The sequence below is a fragment of the Xyrauchen texanus genome, chromosome 35 (genome assembly GCF_025860055.1).
Source record: "Xyrauchen texanus isolate HMW12.3.18 chromosome 35, RBS_HiC_50CHRs, whole genome shotgun sequence".
NCBI classification, from domain to species: domain Eukaryota; kingdom Metazoa; phylum Chordata; class Actinopteri; order Cypriniformes; family Catostomidae; genus Xyrauchen; species Xyrauchen texanus.
In genome coordinates this window covers 35,191,320-35,212,463 of record NC_068310.1, presented here as the reverse complement: position 1 = coordinate 35,212,463, position 21,144 = coordinate 35,191,320, and the positions used below count along the sequence as shown (strand labels likewise).

General features: G+C 38.8%; 1 protein-coding gene across 2 annotated transcripts in view; it reads left to right on the top strand.

Moving 5' to 3' along the window:
- Positions 1–1,146: 1,146 nt before the first annotated feature.
- Positions 1,147–21,144, top strand: part of LOC127629047 (collagen alpha-1(XI) chain-like) — a 125,739-nt gene continuing 105,741 nt past the window's right edge. For both annotated transcript variants that reach the window (XM_052106063.1, XM_052106062.1), the window contains exon 1: positions 1,147–1,549. In XM_052106063.1, coding sequence (XP_051962023.1) covers positions 1,453–1,549 — 97 coding nt within the window. In that variant the 5' untranslated portion in view covers positions 1,147–1,452. The remainder of the gene's footprint in view (positions 1,550–21,144) is intronic.

The window sequence follows — 21,144 nt, the reverse complement described above, 5'->3', positions numbered from 1 at the left end:
GCTCCCATACAGTGCACTCTTTCTGTTTAACTGTTTATATGCTGGTCTTGACAGTCTTTATTTACATAGCACATTTTGTACACAGCATTAATTCAAAGTGCTTTATATAGGCATAATAAAGCAAATGAGAAATAGAAACTTATTTAAATTGGAAATAATTTACATTGTAAAATGTAATAAGTTGACTTAAAAAAAGAAGAAGTAAGAAAACCAATTGCCTTAAGAAAAATCAAGTAAATATACACATTTCGCTCAAGTAAATTGGACTATTCCTATTTCACTTTACTTGAGCCAAATAAGTACATTTACTACCAATTTACCAAGGCAATTGATTTACATTATTTTTTAAGGAAGGTTATCTAATAGATTTTACAGTGTAAGAACATAAAACTTCAGGCAAATTTTATATGAAATATAAAAACAAATTGTGTAACTGTGCCTTTATGAAACTGAGCAAATTAATTCAGCAACTAATTAACTAACAAACTTAAAATCACTGCATTATTTGGGACATTACATTGAAAAGCTCCATCAAACGTCTCTTAAAGGGATAGTTCACCCAAAAATGAAAATTCTGTCATCAAATAATCACACTTATGCTTTTTATCGTCTTCCAATGAACACACACACAAAAAAATTAATTTTTAGTTCCATGGAAGTAAAAAATTAAATAAAAAAAATCACACAGGTTTGGAACGAGGTGAGGCTGAGTAAATGATGACAGAATTTTCATTTTTGCCTGAACTATGACTTTAACTGTTTGATTTTTGCAGTTATGTTTTCTGCTTGCTCGCTCTTTGAGAGAGAAAAAATCTGATCAAATGTCAAATATATATATATATATATATATATATATATATATATATATATATATATATATATATATATATATATATATATAATGTATATATATATAAAAATTTAAAAGGCAATCACCAATGCGCTCAAAATGAAAACAAAAAAGAAAAAGCGTAAAAATAAATAAATAAATAAATAAAAAAACATCGTTAACCTTCCTCGTTGTAGCTCCAACCAATCAGAGACCGCATATTTTGCGATGTCCCCTCTGATTGGCTGCCCGCGTTGTGACTGACAGCCCTTGTGAATTAAGTTTTTTCCCACTTTTGGCTCAGCGGAGTTTCAGTGACGGGGGCATCACTGCAGCTGGAAGAGAGAGAAAGAACCAGCTCTGTGAAGGAAAGGAAAGAACAGAAAGGGAAAAGACGGGATAGAGAGTGCCCCATCCATCTATCCATCCAACTGAACCTTCCTGCAGGACTTTAAGGACGTATGGCTGCATGAAAGGCTTCATTTCCTCTGCTCCCATCTCTCTCATGCTTTCATTCTCCAGGACTTTTGGGTTACTGGTTCTGTCCTGATATAAGGCAGTTGGCATAAACATATCAGACTCTTTTATCGATCCACGCTTGGTGTGGACGGGCGCAGGTGGTCATGGATACACATTTCAGATGGAAAGTAAAGCGGAGGTTTAAGGAGGTGCGGCTGTCGCTAATCCTATTATTCGTTTTCACCTCCCAAGCCAGCGCAGGTAAGCGTCGATCAGCTGTTCGCCAAATTATTACCATGTATATTATTTTGGCTGCGTGCCACGGTCAAACTGCATCTGTGGTTATTTTTCGCAAATGAATTCCATGGTCTATCCGGTGTCCCGGGACTGGGATGACCGGAGGAAGGGGGTGAGGGGGGCCTGGAGTGGGATTTTCAAGTACGTACGCCCCCTAAGTTCTGTACGGGACCAGTTGTGACCAATTGTTTTGCATACCGAATCTAGGGATAGCGTTAGAAAAGCAGCGAATAACAGTTTCAATGCATGTTAGGAGTTTCCAAAGCGAAGGAAATCAACAGCTGCATGAGTTGGATATGATGAAATCATAATAATGCACCATCTATTGTTGGAACCCACTGGTGCATCCTCAACTATTTTTATGCAAATGATAAATAAATAAAATAATACAAATATGGATTTGAAGCAATGGGATGTAGACACTTAAAATCAAGGTTCTTCAATAGTTCTTTGCAGATGTTGAGTTCCCCAAAGAACCTTCTTCACACAGAGTTCTTGAGTTGGCTAGATGGTTCTTTTGAGAGTTGTACATTCTTGATGCTACATTGTAGCTTCTTCAGATCAGCACATTGGTTTCTAGGTCCTTTAGAGCACCAGAAATTTATTTGAGGAACAATGGCATCAGGACCACTTTCGGTTGCTATTGAAACGTTTAATTTTAAGAGTGGTCTTAAAATTGATCAATGCAGTGTGTGAATTGTGTGAACACCAAGCTTAATATCTTTTGAGATGTTTCATGACGGTCTTTTTAGGAGATCTGGCAGAAAGTCGTTTTTCTGCGGGAGGCGTGCTGAGTGAGGAACGTAATTGGAAAAACATGCAGAACTCTGAGATGAGAAACACACGGAGAGAGAGAGAGAGAGAGAGAGGGAGAGGGGTATGTTCGTTTTTCCATAGGCTCATAAAAGTGCACCCATCAAACTATCTCACCTCTCTCAAGTCCCATTTATTTGGCGACTGACAGATTAAATAATACATCAATGTAAATAAATGCTAAATTAAGGAATGTCCCAGTAGATTGTGTAGAACAGTTATTTTTTAGCAAAGGTAATGCATCTATCAAATCACATGCATTCCAAACTGATCAGCAATCTGACATTTATTAAACATCAAGTGAGTTTTTGCATCTCTTTTTGCGTGCTAAGCAAATAAAAATCTATTTTCGAAGGTGTTTTTGCATACCAGTTGTGTGACATCTAGGGTTTGTGTTCCGTCACTCTAAGGCTCCATGTTTCAGGCACAGATTTGATCATGTGAGGTTTAATAGTGGTGTATGTGAGTATATGGTTTGTACAGTAATGACAAAGCCAAAGCAGACAGGATATGATAACTCATTCTCATCCGCCTTGTTTCTCCAGCCTGTCCTGGAGAGTATACCTCTCTCTCTCTCTCTCTCTCTCTCTCTCTCTCTCTCTCTCTCTCTCTCTCGCTCTCCCCAGGCTGGAGGGAGGGTGAGAGAGAAGGGGCGGGCGGGTGGAAATTCTGCTCTGTATGTGCAATTAGCTTCATGTCTGGTCATGGCAATTTTGCCGCTCATTATTGTGATGGTATTATTTACTGTAGTTGCTAAAATTGGAGCGTTATGGTTCAAGAAGTTTTCAAGAACTTGCTCACCATATTTTGGGGGAATGCCCTATTTGCAATGCGCTCTAAGTCCTTGTGGTGGCGTAGTGCCTCGCCTCAATCCTGGTGGCGGAGTACGAGGCCACTTCTACATTAATCCGGATACATTTGAAAATGGCGCTTTCGTTTCAAAACGCTCTCCGTCCACAATAACGTTTTCAAGCTTTTCCCAAAAGTTGCTCATCCACACTGAAACGTACGAAAATGCTTCATGTCAAATCGTGTCACTGCGCATGCAGAAAATCCCCGCTGCATGTACGGTCTGAAACGCAATTGTCCTCGTGTTCCGTCGCCGGACACCAATATCGAGTAAACGTCCCTTCGCTTTTGAAGGAACGCAATGTGAAGGTTTATTTTTTAACAACGCTATCAGAGTGAGTATCAGGCACAACAGTGCTGCTATAACACAGGCCGCCATCTTGACTGATTTGGTTGGATAGATCACATGACTAAAAATGCATCACCGTTTTCCAAAGCATCCGTTTTCACAGTCCACACTGCAACGCGAAAACAGCGTTTTCAGATGTATCCACTTTGGAGTGCGTTTTGCGAAAAGCTCAGTTTTCTTGGACAAAAATGCCGTCTCAGTGTGGACAGAAGGCCAAAATGGAGAGAAAAAGATGCGTTTTCAAACGAAAACGTATTAGTGTGGACTAGGTCTGAATCTCGGTTGCCTCCGCGTCTGAGACAGTCAATTTGCAAAGCGTCCCACTGAGAGCGAGAACAGCACATTGACCATCACATGTTACCCCATGTGACTCTACCCTCCCTAGCAACCTGGCCAATTTGGTTGTTTAGGAGACCTAGCTGGAGTCACTCTCTGGATTCGAACTCGCGACTCCAGGGGTGGTAGTCAGCCTCAATACTCGCTGAGCTACCCAGGCCCCCTCAAATGCTGTGGGCTCTGTCCTAATACTGCTGTGAGCACTAAGTAGTGCACTTAAATTCTGAAAGCTCTGGAAAGATGGAAAAAAGATCCTTTTCAAGGATAAACCAAGTCAGATCTCAATGTTTCCAGAACGTGTGGTCTCAAAATGATGTAATGCAGACGGTGAGGCATAACTTATCTAAGCAGTGCATTATGGGATACAGGCGGCATTGATTACAGCAGTGCTGTTGTGTCATAGTAGACAAACGCTTGTAAAGTAAAAATGGCTGCTTTTTTTTGTTTTACGAACACTCATGGTGGACCAGCCTTACTCATTCAGGCTGTTGGGTGTGCTGCACTTTTGGGAGTAAATAGATTCTTTTTAACAAATGGCATGTTGTAACAATTGTTTATGGCCCACATGTGTTTCCTCTGTTTTTGGTTACTCTTGTTGTTGTGTGCTGGACATACCTAAACCCCACAGAGGAGAAAACTTTCACACCCTTGGAGCCTTTCAAACATTTAATGAGAACAAGCTGTCTGTCTTTGTCTAATTACTTTCCATTTGGAGTTTGATTCCGAGTTGTTTCCTTGAGAAAGAGGAATATTTATCATACAGAAATCACATTTGTGTTGCCTTTGGCTCCGTAGCTCCCATTAACAGAAGTGGTGTCTCCCTTTGGCTATTAAAAGTACCAGTCCAGTTCCAACAGGAAGGGGATGAAGGGTTTCCCTCCCAATTAGATTCAGGCTGTATTCCAATTCGCCTACTATCCCTACTATATAGTATGCAAGATTAAGATTAGTAAATCTCAAATCATGGTAGATTGAAAAATATATATCAGAGGTACCCAGATAGCATACTTTTTACAATGGATCTCCGAAGTATGCATCTGTTAGCATACTATTCTTTTACATGGTATGTTTTTTAGGCTAATGTTATCCACAAACTTTGAGCTACACAAGAAGATTGGTTTGCCACGGTTTTCTGGTGCATGTTTTTTTAGGCTAATATTGCCCACAATCCTTTAAGCTAGACATGAAGATTGGTTTGTGATGGTTCTCTGGTGCGGCATATTGCCCATAAACATTTGTGCATGACGAGAAGATAAGTTTGCGATGGTTCTCTGATGTGGTATTTTTCAAGTATGCATGCTTTTTAGGCTAATTATGTCTGCAAACATTTGTGCTACAGTACACGTGAAGATTGGCTTGCGATGGATTGCGATTCAGACCCTGTAGGCCTTATTCATGAAATACAAGCTAAACTAATTTCTTAGAAATTCATGCATAAAACTCTTTTTACTGAACGTAAATGATTTCATACAGTTCAGTGCAACAATTTGCATAAGAATGGTTTTACGAATGATTTACACAGAAACTTAAACTCAAAATACTCTGTAATACTTATAAACTACAGTCAGAAGATATGTCACAAGTTTAGTATAGATGCCAATGCTAGTCTAATAGTAACAATGTCAGCAGATGCGAATTTGTGGGTGTTGCATAAAACCAGACCAGCGCTCAGTCCTGTTCTTGCCATCATCATGTAGGTGGTCCAACTCTTGGATCACAGGACAGTAGGGTTGCTCCGATTCCAATATTTTGGCTTCGGTACGATACCAGACCAGGTACCTCATATCAATAATAAATTGATACTATAATCAACAAATAAAAAGCCTCAGATCTTTTTTGAAAATACACAGAAAATTACTTGATTAAAAGATCTGCATAAAGTCTCACAGATACAAATTCTGTATTTTTCATTGGAATTTTTCTGGATTCCATGTTAAATGTTTTAATGAAATGCTATGATCAAATGGTGTTTAATCAAATTGATACATACAGCTTTAATAAAAAAAATAAAAAAAATAATGAAATATGTGAATATACAGGTCCTTCTCAAAAAATTAGCATATTGTGATAAAGGTCATTATTTTCCATAATGTAATGATAAAAATTAAACTTTCATATATTTTAGATTCATTGCAAACCAACTGAAATATTTCAGGTCTTTTATTGTTTTAATACTGATGATTTTGGCATACAGCTCATGAAAACCCAAAATTCCTATCTCAAAAAATTAGCATATTTCATCCGACCAATAAAAGAAGTGTTTTTAATACCAAAAAAAAGTCAACCTTCAAATAATTATGTTCAGTTATGCACTCAATACTTGGTCGGGAATCCTTTTGCAGAAATGACTGCTTCAATGCGGCGTGGCATGGAGGCAATCAGCCTGTGGCACTGCTGAGGTGTTATGGAGGCCCAGGATGCTTCGATAGCGGCCTTAAGCTCATCCAGAGTGTTGGGTCTTGCGTCTCTCAACTTTCTCTTCACAATATCCCACAGATTCTCTATGGGGTTCAGGTCAGGAGAGTTGGCAGGCCAATTGAGCACAGTAATACCATGGTCAGTAAACCATTTACCAGTGGTTTTGGCACTGTGAGCAGGTGCCAGGTCGTGCTGAAAATGAAATCTTCATCTCCATAAAGCTTTTCAGCAGATGGAAGCATGAAGTGCTCCAAAATCTCCTGATAGCTAGCTGCATTGACCCTGCCCTTGATAAAACACAGTGGACCAACACCAGCAGCTGACATGGCACCTCAGACCATCACTGACTGTGGGTACTTGACACTGGACTTCAGGCATTTTGGCATTTCCTTCTCCCCAGTCTTCCTCCAGACTCTGGCACCTTGATTTCGAATGACATGCAAAATTTGCTTTCATCCGAAAAAAGTACTTTGGACCACTGAGCAACAGTCCAGTGCTGCTTCTCTGTAGCCCAGGTCAGGCGCTTCTGCCGCTGTTTCTGGTGCCTGTGCACAGTGGCTCTGGTTGTTTCTACTCCAGACTCAGTCCACTGCTTCCGTAGGTCCCCAAGGTCTGGAATCGGTCCTTCTCCACAATCTTCCTCAGGGTCCGGTCACCTCTTCTCGTTGTGCAGCATTTTTTGCCACACTTTTTCCTTCCCACAGACTTCCCACTGAGGTGCCTTGATACAGCACTCTGGGAACAGTCTATTTGTTCAGAAATTTATTTCTGTGTCTTACCCTCTTGCTTGAGGGTGTCAATGATGGCCTTCTGGACAGCAGTCAGGTCGGCAGTCTTACCCATGATTGCGGTTTTGAGTAATGAAACAGGCTGGGAGTTTTTAAAAGCCTCAGGAATCTTTTGCAGGTGTTTAGAGTTAATTAGTTGATTCAGATGATTAGGTTAATAGCTCGTTTAGAGACCCTTTTCATGATATGCTAATTTTGGGTTTTCATGAGCTGTATGCAAAAATCATCAGTATTAAAACAATAAAAGACCTGAAATATTTCATTTGGTGTGCAATGAATCTAAAATGTATGAAAGTTTAATTTTTATCATTACATTATGGAAAATAATGACCTTTATCACAATATGCTAATTTTTTGAGAAGGACCTGTATATATCCAGCAAAAATGCTATTTTATTTTTGGTAAAAAAAAAATGCTGCACAACAAAGCTATCTTAACAGTATTAATGAAGACATTAATGAAAATAAATAAATAAATAATCTGATTATTGGTGGCACAAGGCTGTTATGGCCGCATCACAACATGCTGATAAAACACTTGCATTTGTGATATTGCTTACAGATAATAATAATAATATTAAAACACCATGTTATATTATATAATTGTTATTATAAGTATTATTGCTACTTTTTGAATATTAAATTTTTATACAGTAGTTAGTTATATTTTTCTGTCTTCAATTTCACGCATCCAGTTGAATAGAGCTTTCGTTTAAGCGGGACTTTTATTTTGACAGACCTTTGAGTTTTTCCTGTTTTTACATTTACATTTATGCATTTGACAGACGCTTTTATCCAAAGCGACTTACAGGGACTTATTACAGGGACAATCCCCCCGGAGCAACCTGGAGTTAAGTGCCTTGCTCAAGGACACAATGGTGGTGGCTGTGGGGCTCGAACCAGCAACCTTCTGATTACCAGATTACCAGTTATGTGCTTAGACCACTACACCACCACCACTTAATGGGTTAGTTATATCATGTTGTGACTCTGGAGCTGAAATCTCAGTGCTGCACTGGAGTTCATGTAAGTGTTAACAGCCGTTTATACTGTAAACACACTGCATGAAAATTAAGCATTGTGTGTGTGTGTGTGTGTGTGTGTGAGCGTGTGTTTATCACTTTGTGGGGACCAAATGTCCCCATAAGGATAGTAAAACCCGAAATTTTTGACCTTGTGGGGACATTTTGTCGGTCCCCATGAGGAAAACAGCTTATAAATCATTCTAAATTATGTTTTATTGAAAATGTAAAAATGCAGAATGTTTTCTGTGAGGGTTAGGTTTAGGGGTAGGGTTAGGTTTAGAGGATAGAATATAAAGTTTGTACAGTATAAAAACCATTATGTCTATGGAAAGTCCCCATAAAACATGGAAACACAACGTGTGTGTGTGTGTGTGTGTGTGTGTGTGTGTGTGTGTGTGTGTGTGTGTGTGTGTGTGTGTGTGTGTGTGTGTGTGTGTGTGTGTGTGTGTGTGTGTGTGTGTGTGTGTGTGTGTGTGTGTGTGTGTGTGTGTGTGTGTGTGTGTGTGTGTGTGTGTGTGTGTGTGTGTGTGTGTGTGTGTGTGTGTGTGTGTGTGTGTGTGTGAGAAGGGTGAGCACTAGTGTAGCGGTTACCTGGTGACCTCAGTTCGATTCCTGCTCATGGCCAACACCATTGACGATTATCTGAACCTGTCCCGGGCCTCCCCTAGGTCGACTCAGCCTAAAATGAGTACCTGGTGTGGTGTGTAAAACAGGATAATCAGCCACTGGAGAGACAAAGGCGGTCGGGCGTGGTGCTGGCCACCCACCCCCTCGTGTACTGTTCCGGCCTTCATAGGTGCTTGCTAACAGCACTTGCCCCTACAGTCTGTTAAGGCTAAATGGGGGATCTTTGTGTGTGTGAGTGTGAATCACCTCTTGTTCATTCTCTAGCGCATGTGACCGTATAATATTAAATTTAATTAAATCGTTCTGCTGTTTAATGATAACACTTGGCCATATCCAGAGTTTTTTATTTTATTTTCAAAAAGTAATTGATTTAATCTCAAAACTGTCATTTTGCTAATTTTACAGCATACTGCAATACGGTACCAAAATTAGCAAAAAGATGATATCGTACCATTTAATGTTTTTTGGTACCGTGATATTTAGTTAGTACCAACATCGACAGTAATGTTGTACATTTTGTACTGCATTAGACACTTTTTCTGTGGCCAAGTCGAGACCTACTGTAAATATTTTTTTACTTTTGGTTTGTGTGGTTTGAAGTTTATAGTGTGTGTTTCAGGGTTGCATTGTTTTATAATTGAAAGTGTTTCATGTCTCAATTCAATCTAAACCCACATTTGGGAGGGTGATTGTTCAAACACCTTAAAGGGTTCAGTTCACACACTATAAAATCGAGATATTGCGTCTGACTAGAGGACCAAACCCTGTCCAACAAGTCTCTTGTGTTAAAACACACATAAAGTTCATTGCGGTTGCTACAATAACTGCAGATGAAAAAAATACAAATAATAAGTCTGTCACTATTTAACCACTCTTTCCAAATCTGTACGATTGTTTTTGTTCCGTGCAACACAAAAGGAGATGTTAGACAGAATGACAGCCTCAGTCGCCATTCACTTTCATTGTATGAAAAAAATAAGATGCAATGAAAGTGAATGGTGACTGATGCTTTTCATTTTGGGGTCAGCTATCCCTTTAAGGGGTCTGAAATTATTCTATTTTGATTCGGTTCATTGAAATGAATCATCTAGCAAGAAAGGATGCTGAGAAGTGTTCAGGACTATGTGTTTGGGCGTGTGTTATTTTTTCAGTGAATGGTTTCCTTAAAAGAAGTGAAACATCGGAATTAATCGATTCGAGGAAGGAGGTTGAGAAATGTAGGACCTTGTTAAATACAGTAAAAAACATGGAAGCAAGAGAAAGTATAAAAGTGAGAGAATGAGGGCAGAAGGGTGGTGAGTTATACTAGCTAATGACAGCAGACTTACAGGAGATGAGGTCAGTGGAGCAGAGGTTAAAGGTGACCTACTGTAGGTGGTAACCTTCAGATTATGACCACCCTAGAGGTTTACAGGGCCCCTCCCGAGACTTTGCGTCTGGAAAACACATCATTTTGAGCAGGGAGAGACAAACTATATGAAAGTGGGATTTTTTGATGTGAAAAGTGACTTATTGAGTTAAAAAAATGGAATCAATCACACCTAAGAACCATTGCAGCAAAATTCTGTGTGTTTGTGATAGTGTGGGAGACATGACTGGCATCACATACTATTGTGTTGTAACTTAAATTTGCTCTTCATTTTCTAAGTGAGCTAAAGATTTTCCTGAGCCATCCTAATTCTTAGACAAAAACCATTCAACTGTAATGAAAAGTTTTCTTAACTTCAGGAGTTTGTTGCAAATGGGAACAGAATATAGCTGTGGGCTCTTTTGGCTAGTAAGTTAGCAACACCTTAGCACCCTATTTACCTCATGCATAGCTACGTATATACTAACAACCATTCACAACTCCTTAGCAACTGCATAGCAACCACCCAGAACACCCTTGTACCAACCAGACCCAGATTAATCTAACAGTGATGGGGAAGCTACTTTGAATCTTTAGCTTCCCAAGCTACGAGCTACTAAGTAAGGTTGGCTAGTTAACTTTAGATTAAAGGCTAGTTAAGGCTAGTTTTTAAAAAGAAGTTAGCTACACTGCAAGTTACTAAGAAAAAGCAGCTAACTACATTGAAGCTATTTAAAAAATGTTAATATTTTTAAATGTATACACTGAAAACCCTAATAAGTTGACTGAACTCAAGTGATTGAGGGTGCTTTCACACTAGCACTTTTGGGGCGCACCCGAGTTCGAATGCTGTTAATGTTCGGTTCGTTTGGGTGGTGTGAACGATGTTTTCCAAACTCGGGTGCACACCAGCGAACCGCAACCGAGTCCACTTGAAATGGCGGTCTGGGGTACGGTTCATATAACATATTCTAGGGTTAATCATTAATTCAACTTATTTCTCCACAGAAATGCATATATACAGTACCTGTACTTCAGTTGCACATGCACAAGGAGCATTGAGATTGTGTTAATAGGGTTCAACTTGACCAAAGGGGACACAGATCATCCTAATGGTGTCATCACACGAAACTCTTTGCAACGAAACAACATGTGAGTGGTAGTGGCGTAGTGGCTAAAGCACAGGGCTGTTAATCAGAAGGTCACAGGTTCTAACCCCATGTCCACCACCATTGTGTCCTTGAGCAAGGCACTTAACTCCAGGTTGCTCTGGGGGGGATTGTCCCTGTAATAAGTGGGGGACACAGATCCAAAGCGACTGTAAGTCGCTTTGGATAAAAGCGTCTGCCAAATGCATAAATGTAAAATTGTAACATAAATAATTCTACACAAGAGCTAAAACCTCTATGAATTCCCCCAATTTGCAATGCACAATTCCAAATGTGCTCTTAAGTCCTCGTGGTGTTGTAGGGACTCACCTCAATCAGGGTGGTGGACAGTGGGGATTTCTTTAAGACTGCAAGGGAAGCTCAGCTTCCCCTATAATGTCAAAAAAATAATGGTCAAATATGTACTATTGTGTAAACAATTTATTGACTAAAAATGCGTTAGAACACGTTCATCTCGAAGACGAGTTCGTTCAGAATCAGCTACATTACATATAGCAGGTCGGCTGACTCGATTTACTTCTCATACATTCCCGTAGCGTCAGTGCATTTCCCTGTTGAAGCCGAGCGTCCATTGACTTCAATGGGGCTGCTCTGAACAGTTTTTTCAGTGCTCGAAAATAGGCGGCCATTGGATAAATGCTGCGATTATGTCCGCCCACGGACGCTCAGCGTCTCTGGGGGTGAATGAGGAGTGGGCTGGCCGGACTCCGGGCTTCAGCGTGATGATTGGAGGATCTGTCGAAAGACTGCATCTCCTTTTGATTGACAGCGAATCTGTACTATAAGAAGTCACTGAAGCTATTTCGAGCTCAGTCCCATCGCGGATTTCTCAAGTGTAGTCGAAAGACAAACTGCTGCAACCTATTTCTTTATATTTGTTTGGCGAAATTGCTAGTCAATTTGCATAATACATTCACACAATTATACACCACATTCCTTGTTTCAGTTTTACCAAGTTTAATATATTTTTGTTTTAGAGCGTTACGTTCGTTCGTTCGTTCGTTCGTTCGTTCGTTCATACAGTAGGCTAGGCTAGCGTCGTACGGGTGAAACTGCGCACGATGGCAGACCGGTGCTAATATTGTCGACCTGATTTTGGCGAAGCCATTTGAAAGTCTTCCTTACGAGGAAAAAAATTTGAATTAAACAGCAGGGCAGATCAACACCTAAGATTGATTTAGTGCAAAAAATAGGGTAAATAAGTTTATAATGTAGGCCGAAAATGAGCTTCCCCTCTTTGAAAGACCAGCAGCCGCCACTGGTGGTGGAGGACGCATCTCAGTTGCCTCCGCATCTGAGACAGTCAGTCCGCGCATCTTATTGCGTTGCTCGTTGAGTGCGTTACCGCGGAGACCTAGTGCATGTGGAGGCTTCACGCTCTTCACCGCGGCATCCACGCACAACTCACCACGCGCCCCACCGAGAATGAGAACCACATTATGGCGACCACGAGGAGGTTAACCCAACGTGAATCTACCCACCCTAGCAACCGGGCCAATTGGTTGCTTAGGAAGCCTGACTGGAGTCACTCAGCATGCCCTGAATTCTAACTTGCGACTCCAGGTGTGGTAGTCAGCGTCTTTATTGCTGAGCTACCCAGGCCCTCCCAAAACCTCTACGAATTCATAATAACAACTATTGAAATGCCCTCATATGTTCCCTTTGACCAAGGAAACATAATTAAATAATTCAAGGCATAGCCACTATAGAGTTATTAGCACTAAAATTGACATTTCAAGTAATGTTTAGTTAAGACAACTTGATTTTTCCAGTAATTACAACAGTAGGGTTTATTGCAACCGGTTCATTTACATTAACTTTCCAAAAGAACTGATTCACTTAAATGATTTGGATTTCCCAGTGCTACATATGAGATGGAGAGGACGGTTTAGGTGAGCGTGTTTGATTACTCCCTCGGCTCCATTACTGCTATCACAACACAACGTGATAAATGTAGCATTTCGTGACGCTACATAGCTATTCGTTGGAAAATGCAACTTGTGAATGGAAAAACTAGATTGTTGTAAAAAAATCAGAATTACTGTCACGCTACTGAAAATGTAGTTAAGTAACTAGCGTCACTACATTTATTTAGTTACTCCCTAACTAGCAACTAGGTAGCAACTCCTTGGCAACCACCCACAACACCCTAGCACTGTGACAGCACATTTTGCATGAACAAGCACCACTCACAGTGTCGACAAAAATGTGTTGGTTTGTAAAGGCGGGCAGAATTGCTGTTATTCTTTCGGATTACACTTGGTCCTGATACAGCCCACCACCCCCTGCTGCTCACCTACACTGCATTGTTTTCTTCCATGCATGCGTGCGCGTGTGTATGTGCCTCTGGTTCCCAGAATTTGAGAGTTTGAACGTTTTCGAGTATAGCGTTTCTGTCTGCTCAGATCAGTATGAATGGAGTCTTTCACTGGGCTTTTAGACAGATGCCATGTTTGGGCTTTGCTAAGGCTTTGTTGTGATTAATTGGGGGGTCGGAGTTTGTACAAGTGTGTGTGTGTGTGTGTGTGTCTGGCCTCTCAAGTTCTAAGCACCCCTGCAATGGCCTAAGTTTCCCCTGGTCTTTCACAAACCTCACACACATGTGCACTCACTTCTTCTAGAATAACATTCCCTACATACCTGTACTAGTGCCGCTGTATCAGTGTCAGCATGACTAGAGCAAATCCAGAGGACTTCATCATGGGATATGTGTGTGTTTGGAATGAATAACCACAGGTGGAGCAGCTTTGATGGATTTCTTTTAATATTTGGCATTTTAGAGGATGCAAAGTGATATAGATGGAGAGAGAGAGAGAGAGAGAGAGAGAGAGAGAGAGAGAGAGCTTGTGTTCTCACATCTGGAAGCTATCGCCGAGATTGTGCTGTCTGCTGATCCCAGAGAAATAGAAGGGAAAAAGAGGAGAAAAAAGGAAAAATGTGTTCCAGATGTTTTTCCTCCCCTCTCTGTGGAACAGCAGAGGAATTAAATACCGTTTCATTAAGAGTGAAGAAAACACATGTTTCTCGCAGAGAAATGCAAGCGAGTTTCCGTACGGAAAACGCGTAGCTTGAAAAGGTGATCTGGAATCACAAAACGCTGATTTGGTGTGGGAACAGCTTGGTTGAGTGTGTTTATGTTTGTGTGTGTGTGTGTGTGTGTGTGTATCTTGCTCTCAAATCAGGTATATTCACACATTCCAACATTCCTGATCTTTACAGTCTGTGTTTATTCATGTGGATGTGATTGTGTGAGATTGCAGCGCTGTAACACCTTGTCCTAACCAGATGAGACAAATGATAAAAGGTCTTCCATGTTAATCTTACGTCTAAATGCAAACTGGTACAATTGGTTTCTATTTCTGCATTGTCATGCCAAGTAGTCCAGATATCAGTATTTCCTACTAAATGGACCCATTTTACAGACTGTGATGAAGCATTTATGCCTTAATTTAGCAGGGTAAATCTTGCTAACATTGTTTTTACTTTTAGTTTTTTTTCATAATTATTTTAGTTATTTATATTTGTAAAATGTTCATTTATACCACTATATTTAACCTTATATTACGTTGGTATTAATAAAATAATTAAAAATCTATAGGGTTTCTCTCATCATTTACTCACCCTCATGCCATCCCAGATGTGTATGCCTTTCTTCTGCTGGACACAAACAAAGATTTTTAGAAGAATATTTCAGCTCTGTAGGTCCATACAATGCAAGCGAATGGGAGCCAAAATTTTTAAGCACATTAAGACAGCATAAAAGTAACCATAAGACGCCGGTGGTTAAATCCATGTCTTCAGAAGCGATATGATAGGTGTGGTTGAGATATAGATCAAAATTTAAGTCAGTTTTTAGCATAAATTCTCCTCCTTGCCCAGTAGGGGGCGATATGCACGAAGAATGTAAATCACCAAAAACAAAAGAAGAAGAATATAAAAGTGAAAGTGGAGAGTGATGGCAAAAAGGACTTTAAAATGTATCTGTTTCTCACCCTTACCTATCATATCGCTTCTGAAGACATAGATTAAATCACTGGAGACTGATTGATTACTTTTATGCTGACTTGTATGATTTTTGAAGCTTCAAAATTTTGGCACCCATTCACTTGCATTGTTTGGACCTACAGAGCTGAAATATTCTTCAAAAATCTTAATTTGAGTTCAGCAGAAGAAAGTAAGTCATACACATCTGGGATGTCGCGAGGGTGAGTAACCTTGAAGTAAACAAAACGGTTAATTTATTTTGGGTCGGACATGACTTGCTGCTCAGCAAGTGAGTTGCGACCTATGGTCACAAGTTTTATTATTACCAACATAGATCAATGATTTGGTGTTTCCCACCAAATTTTGTAGACTCTTTACCTGTGGTTAGAAGCATAGTCCCTGGTTAGTTTACTGTATGGACATCATTTGACTTTGCTGAGGCTTCTATATCTTTCATTCCATATTTATTCTGGGGTTTTGCAGAAAGCGGCATTCTGAAATGTCATGTAAATGCGAGTGCAGCCATTTAAGGGATTAAAGGCCGTTATGAGAAATGCATAAGTGGCGTTTATATGTTTTCGAAAGAGTGCACATGTGCGTATAAGCTCAAGTGTGTCAGGTGAACACCGAAGTCTAATGTAGAGGGAAACCCCGCTATTGCATCGCAATGCATCTGTCGCATTACACAGTGCATGCCACTTTCGTGTCTTCAGCATCTTTCTGGCATTAAACGGCTTTATGGTGTACATGTAAATGTGCTATTATAATGTAATATTTACGGAAGTTATTTCTCCACCCACTGCATAAAGTCATTAAAGACAGATCTATACTGTTGAACCAACATGGTTCGATAGATGGATGTGCAATGTAGTTACTACTGTTCGGGTGGTTAAGTAGTGAGTTATGTCGCTGTACGGGATACGCAACCCTGACTGAATCAGTGACTGATTCATACCGATATCTCACGAGAAGGTGAATCGTTTGGAGTGATTCATTTAATGAACCATAAGCTCATAAGAGTCATTTGTTTGTGAATCGAATCACAATAGTTATGTTGCATGTTTCTGAGCGCTGTGAACAAAACGCTTTCAAATTACGTCTTGTTTTTGAAAATGTTTCACGCTACTTTTAAAAATCGTACTTTATCACTTTCAATTCAGACTGCAAGCTCACAACATGGGTAAAATATAATTTATTTTGCCGTTGTGCTGGAAATTCAGAGGCGGCTGTTAATCACTGTTGTAAATTTTATGTAAAATCCTTCAAGGATTTCAAGTTCCTCAAGAAAAGCGATAAAAAGGATGCCGTCTCAAGTAGTATCACAGCAGTCAATGAAATACAAGATACAGCATGTTTACATTTACATTTATGCATTTGGCAGATGCTTTTATCCGAAATGACTTACAGTGCCCTTATTACAGGGACAATCCCCCCGGAGCAACCTGGAGTTAAGTGCCTTGCTCAAGGACACAATGGTGGTGGCTTTGGGGATCAAACCAGCAACCTTCTGAGTACCAGTTATGTGCTATAACACACTACACCACTACCATTCCAGCATGTGTTCTTAGTTTTATGCTCTTCAGCTGTGCCTTGCGAGAGAGCGTCCACACTGTTCTGATAGGCTGTAATTTTGTTTTCAGTGTGGACTGGACAGGAAAATTGCTTGTCGTGTTGCCCTGGTTAGGTTTTTGCTTTATGGTTGAATTTCAGGTGTTGCTCTAACAGCTTAAACCAGAGGGCGCCAGCACCTGCCAAGTGGCAATGGTAGGGATTTTGATTCACTTAGTCGAGTGTTTTGAATCCGTTCACCAAAGTGATTCATTCAGTCAGCATTTCGCCAGATTACATCTTTATGCCAGTAGGTGGCGACAAATGAGCGTCTTTTATGTGTTATGAGTAATTTACATTTATGCATTTGGCAGACGCTTTTATCCAAAGGGACTTACAGTGCACTTATTACAGGGACAATTCCCCCGGAGCAACCTGGAGTTAAGTGCCTTGCTCAAGGACACAATGGTGGTGGCCGTGGGGATCGAACCAGCGACCTTCTGATTACCAGTTATGTGCTTTAGCCCACTACGCCAACACCACAGTAATTGTGTCATTAAATCAGTGATTCATATGGTTCGATAAAAAAACGGAAGTGAACGAGAACGATTCGTTTAAAACACTGAGTCGTTCACAAACGAAACACTTTTTAGGCATGTGTGTAACCTCAATGCCACATTCATGATCCTGAAACAAGGCATTGTGTGTTCCTCCTCTGTGTTTTAGTGTGGTTCATGGTTTATAGCAGTAAATGCTGATGTATAGAGACTCTGAGTTAAAAAAACCTTTGAATATATTACATTTGCCGTCTTCAAAAATACCACACGAGTTCATATCACAGATGACTTGTGCATTCATCCAAACGCTGACACCCAGAATGAGGCTGATATTTCAGTTTCTTTACAAAAATGTACCATGGTAGACAAAGTTCCTGCCAAAATGCTACACGTAAGATTTCAAAAACTCTTTGAGCTTTCATAAGGGTTTTCTTATCCTGTGGATGAGGAATCACTGGAGGGCAGCTGTTGGTGCTGTAATGGTTCATTTGAGCAGGATGCTAAAGGTTACATGCTTGACTCTCTGGAGTGTGTGTGTGTGTGTGTGTCTGTTAGCCTTACATAGATTCTCATAATTATCCACAGCCCATCAGAACATATTTGATGTGTAATTTTCACTTATAGCCCCTCTCAGAGTGAAATTGAATTGGTCCAAAGTTGGGCTCCACATAGCTGTATTTAAACTTCAAATATGTTCTGATTGGCTGCAACTTTGTGGATTAGCACAGCATTTTCACTTTCAGTGTAGACGGTTAACAATGACGTGTCACATCACATATAAATGCTATAAACATCCCATGATGCATTTCAGCAAAGACTTTGTGCCTTGCATTGTGTAGATCCACTAGAAGATGTTTAAGGAATAACATTGACCTTGCACGCCTGGAAATGCTAATACTTACGAGCTAATTTGTGTTGTAAAGATGTCTGCCGGTTGTCTGGATTCCTGTTATGTGAATTGGCAAAGAGCGATTTATAATTGAATGTTCAGGAATATTGAGGAGATGTTCAGGGAACCCTGCAGGTCCAGACACGCGAGAAGAACTTCAGGATTGTGGAGCGCTAGTGGAAAGCTGACATTCCTTCCACTGGCCTCATACTGAGAATATAAATAGTCTCTGTTTCTCTCTGTCTCTCTCTTGCTTTGCAGTAGCACATAATGAACTGGCCACAAAAACCACAGAAACGTTCAGTTCTCTCCAGAAGGAATTAAACACACACACTCACTCACTTCACGGTTGCAGGACAGAGAGGCTTTTGTTCCAGAGTCATTGTTATATGGCAAAACTATATATATGATAATGTTGTCACACGTGATTGTAGTCATCACCTGTAAATATTTGGCTTTAATGTTGGCCTTTGAGAGTATATTTCTGATGAAGTGTTTTAAGATTTATGATTTTGATCATTTTTGTGATTTATGAATTTAATGGTGTTTTAAAAGTAGTATAATTTTGACAAGTAGCATGGTAATAACATGTTTTTTGGACATTATACCATGTTAATACTATTTCTTTTGGAAATGTACCACAGTTATACCATGTTTTTAGGACACTGTATCATGGGTGTATCCTATTTTTTGGAAATGTACCATGGTAATACTATATTTTACTTATTTTGACAAATAACATGGTAATATACATTTATTTGTGGATATTTACCATGTTAATACCATGTGTTTGGATGTGTACCATGGTAATACTATGTTAATTTTATTTAACAAAAATGGTATATATGTATATATATATATATATATATAACCATATTGTAATGCTTATTTTTTTAATCCAGTCATTTACGTAATTAAATACTTTAGAAATGAAAACTGCTTCCACTTATATAATTTTCTCTTTATTTGGAACTTGACAAACATAGTCAGAGTAAATAAAATAATAGAAATAAATATATTGGTGGTATTCCAAAAGTGGTAAACAACCACTATTACAGTGTTTTACTGTTATAAAACTCTTATAGGCACTTAAATGTCTACCCGTTGATCATGTCTACCGGTATATCACCTATATATTAATATATCATAATTATGTATTTATTTTTTCATTGACATGTACCATAGAAATACTATGTTTTATTTTTATAGACAAGTAACATGGTAATGTTATATAATGGTATATTAATTAATATATATATATATATATATATATATATATATATATATATATATATATATATATATATATTAGGGCTGTCAATCGATTCACATTTTTAATCGGATTAATTACATGGTGTCCCGATTAATTAATCGCGATTAATCGCATATACAAATATTTGCTGAGAAAGCCCTCATATAACAATAATTCAATATATAAAGATTATACATATTTATATCAATATATAATTACACATAGTTATCGTAAAATATTTTTAAATGATATATATATATATATATATATATAATTAAAAATATTCAGATAATTAAAATGCATTACATTTTTGTGGCAGAAGAGTTAATCATTGATAAGACAATACAAAAAGTGGCTTTAGAATACAATGTATTGTTTACTACCATATTATTGATCATAAGTCAATCATTGACGCACAGTTCACAGCAATCCATTTCACAAGTGAATTTGTCAATCAGTTGGACATTTATTATGAGGGCTTGTTTAAGGACCCGTCAATTTCAACACGCGTCAGACATGCTCGTGTAGCATCTCGGGTGTGTTGCATCATAAACATACATTTTTAGGTCACTGTGTCAAGTTAAATATAGTTTAATACTCAATCTTTAAACACATCTTGAGAGCTCTTAGTTCGCATTTGCGCTCCTTCAAGTGTTTTGAAAGCAAGAACGTAATGCATGTCTGTGTTGTGGGTTGTTTTCTTCACTGTAAAAACTGCGCATTGCTCATACAGCTGAAATTTCACTTACTGCCCTCTGGAGTAAACAGGTGGTACTACAAGCTTGCATTTATCAGGAATCTTCCTTATTATGGTGCGATTAATTGCGTTAATGTTAATGTTAACGCAATATTTTTTGTCAAATTAATCGCACCGAATTAACGCGTTAAATCGACAGCCCTAATATATATATATAAATATTAATATTAATATGTACCATGGTTAGATATGTTTTTGGGACATTGTACTATAGTAAATACAATATTTTCTCTACATGTATGAGTTTAATACTATGTTATTTTTTATTTTTTTGTAGACAAGTAATAGTAATATAATTTATTTTTAATATGTACCATGGAAGTACCTTTTTTTTTTTTTTTTTACCGTGGTAATACTGTTGTATTGTATTACAATTTTGTAACAATTTTATAGCATGACAATAAAATTTTTTTTATTTATTATTATTATTATTTTTTGGTGTTTCTCTTATATATCAAAGTACCATGGTATTACCGTCGGATACAATCACTGTACCGTGGTACCTCCACAGAGCTTCACTGTAATGGATTTTATTGGAGTTTTGTTGGAGGATCAGCCTGCTTTGACCTTAGCATAGAGTTTCTTTTTTTGGGGGTTTGATGAAATTATAGTTCTATAGTATGTTATTATATGTTTAAACCTATGTGTGTCTGTGTGTGTGTGTGTGTGTGTGTATACTTCTCCATTCAAAGTGTACATTTGTGCCTGTGTGTGCTGATGAAATCGGATGCATTTGTACATGAATTGTGTGTATGATTAAATTGCGGTACATCACCACATGAGTCATCGTTTCCAGCATCTAACACACACTGAACTTCAGCCAGCGATGCAGTCATCGAACGTGAGCTGTT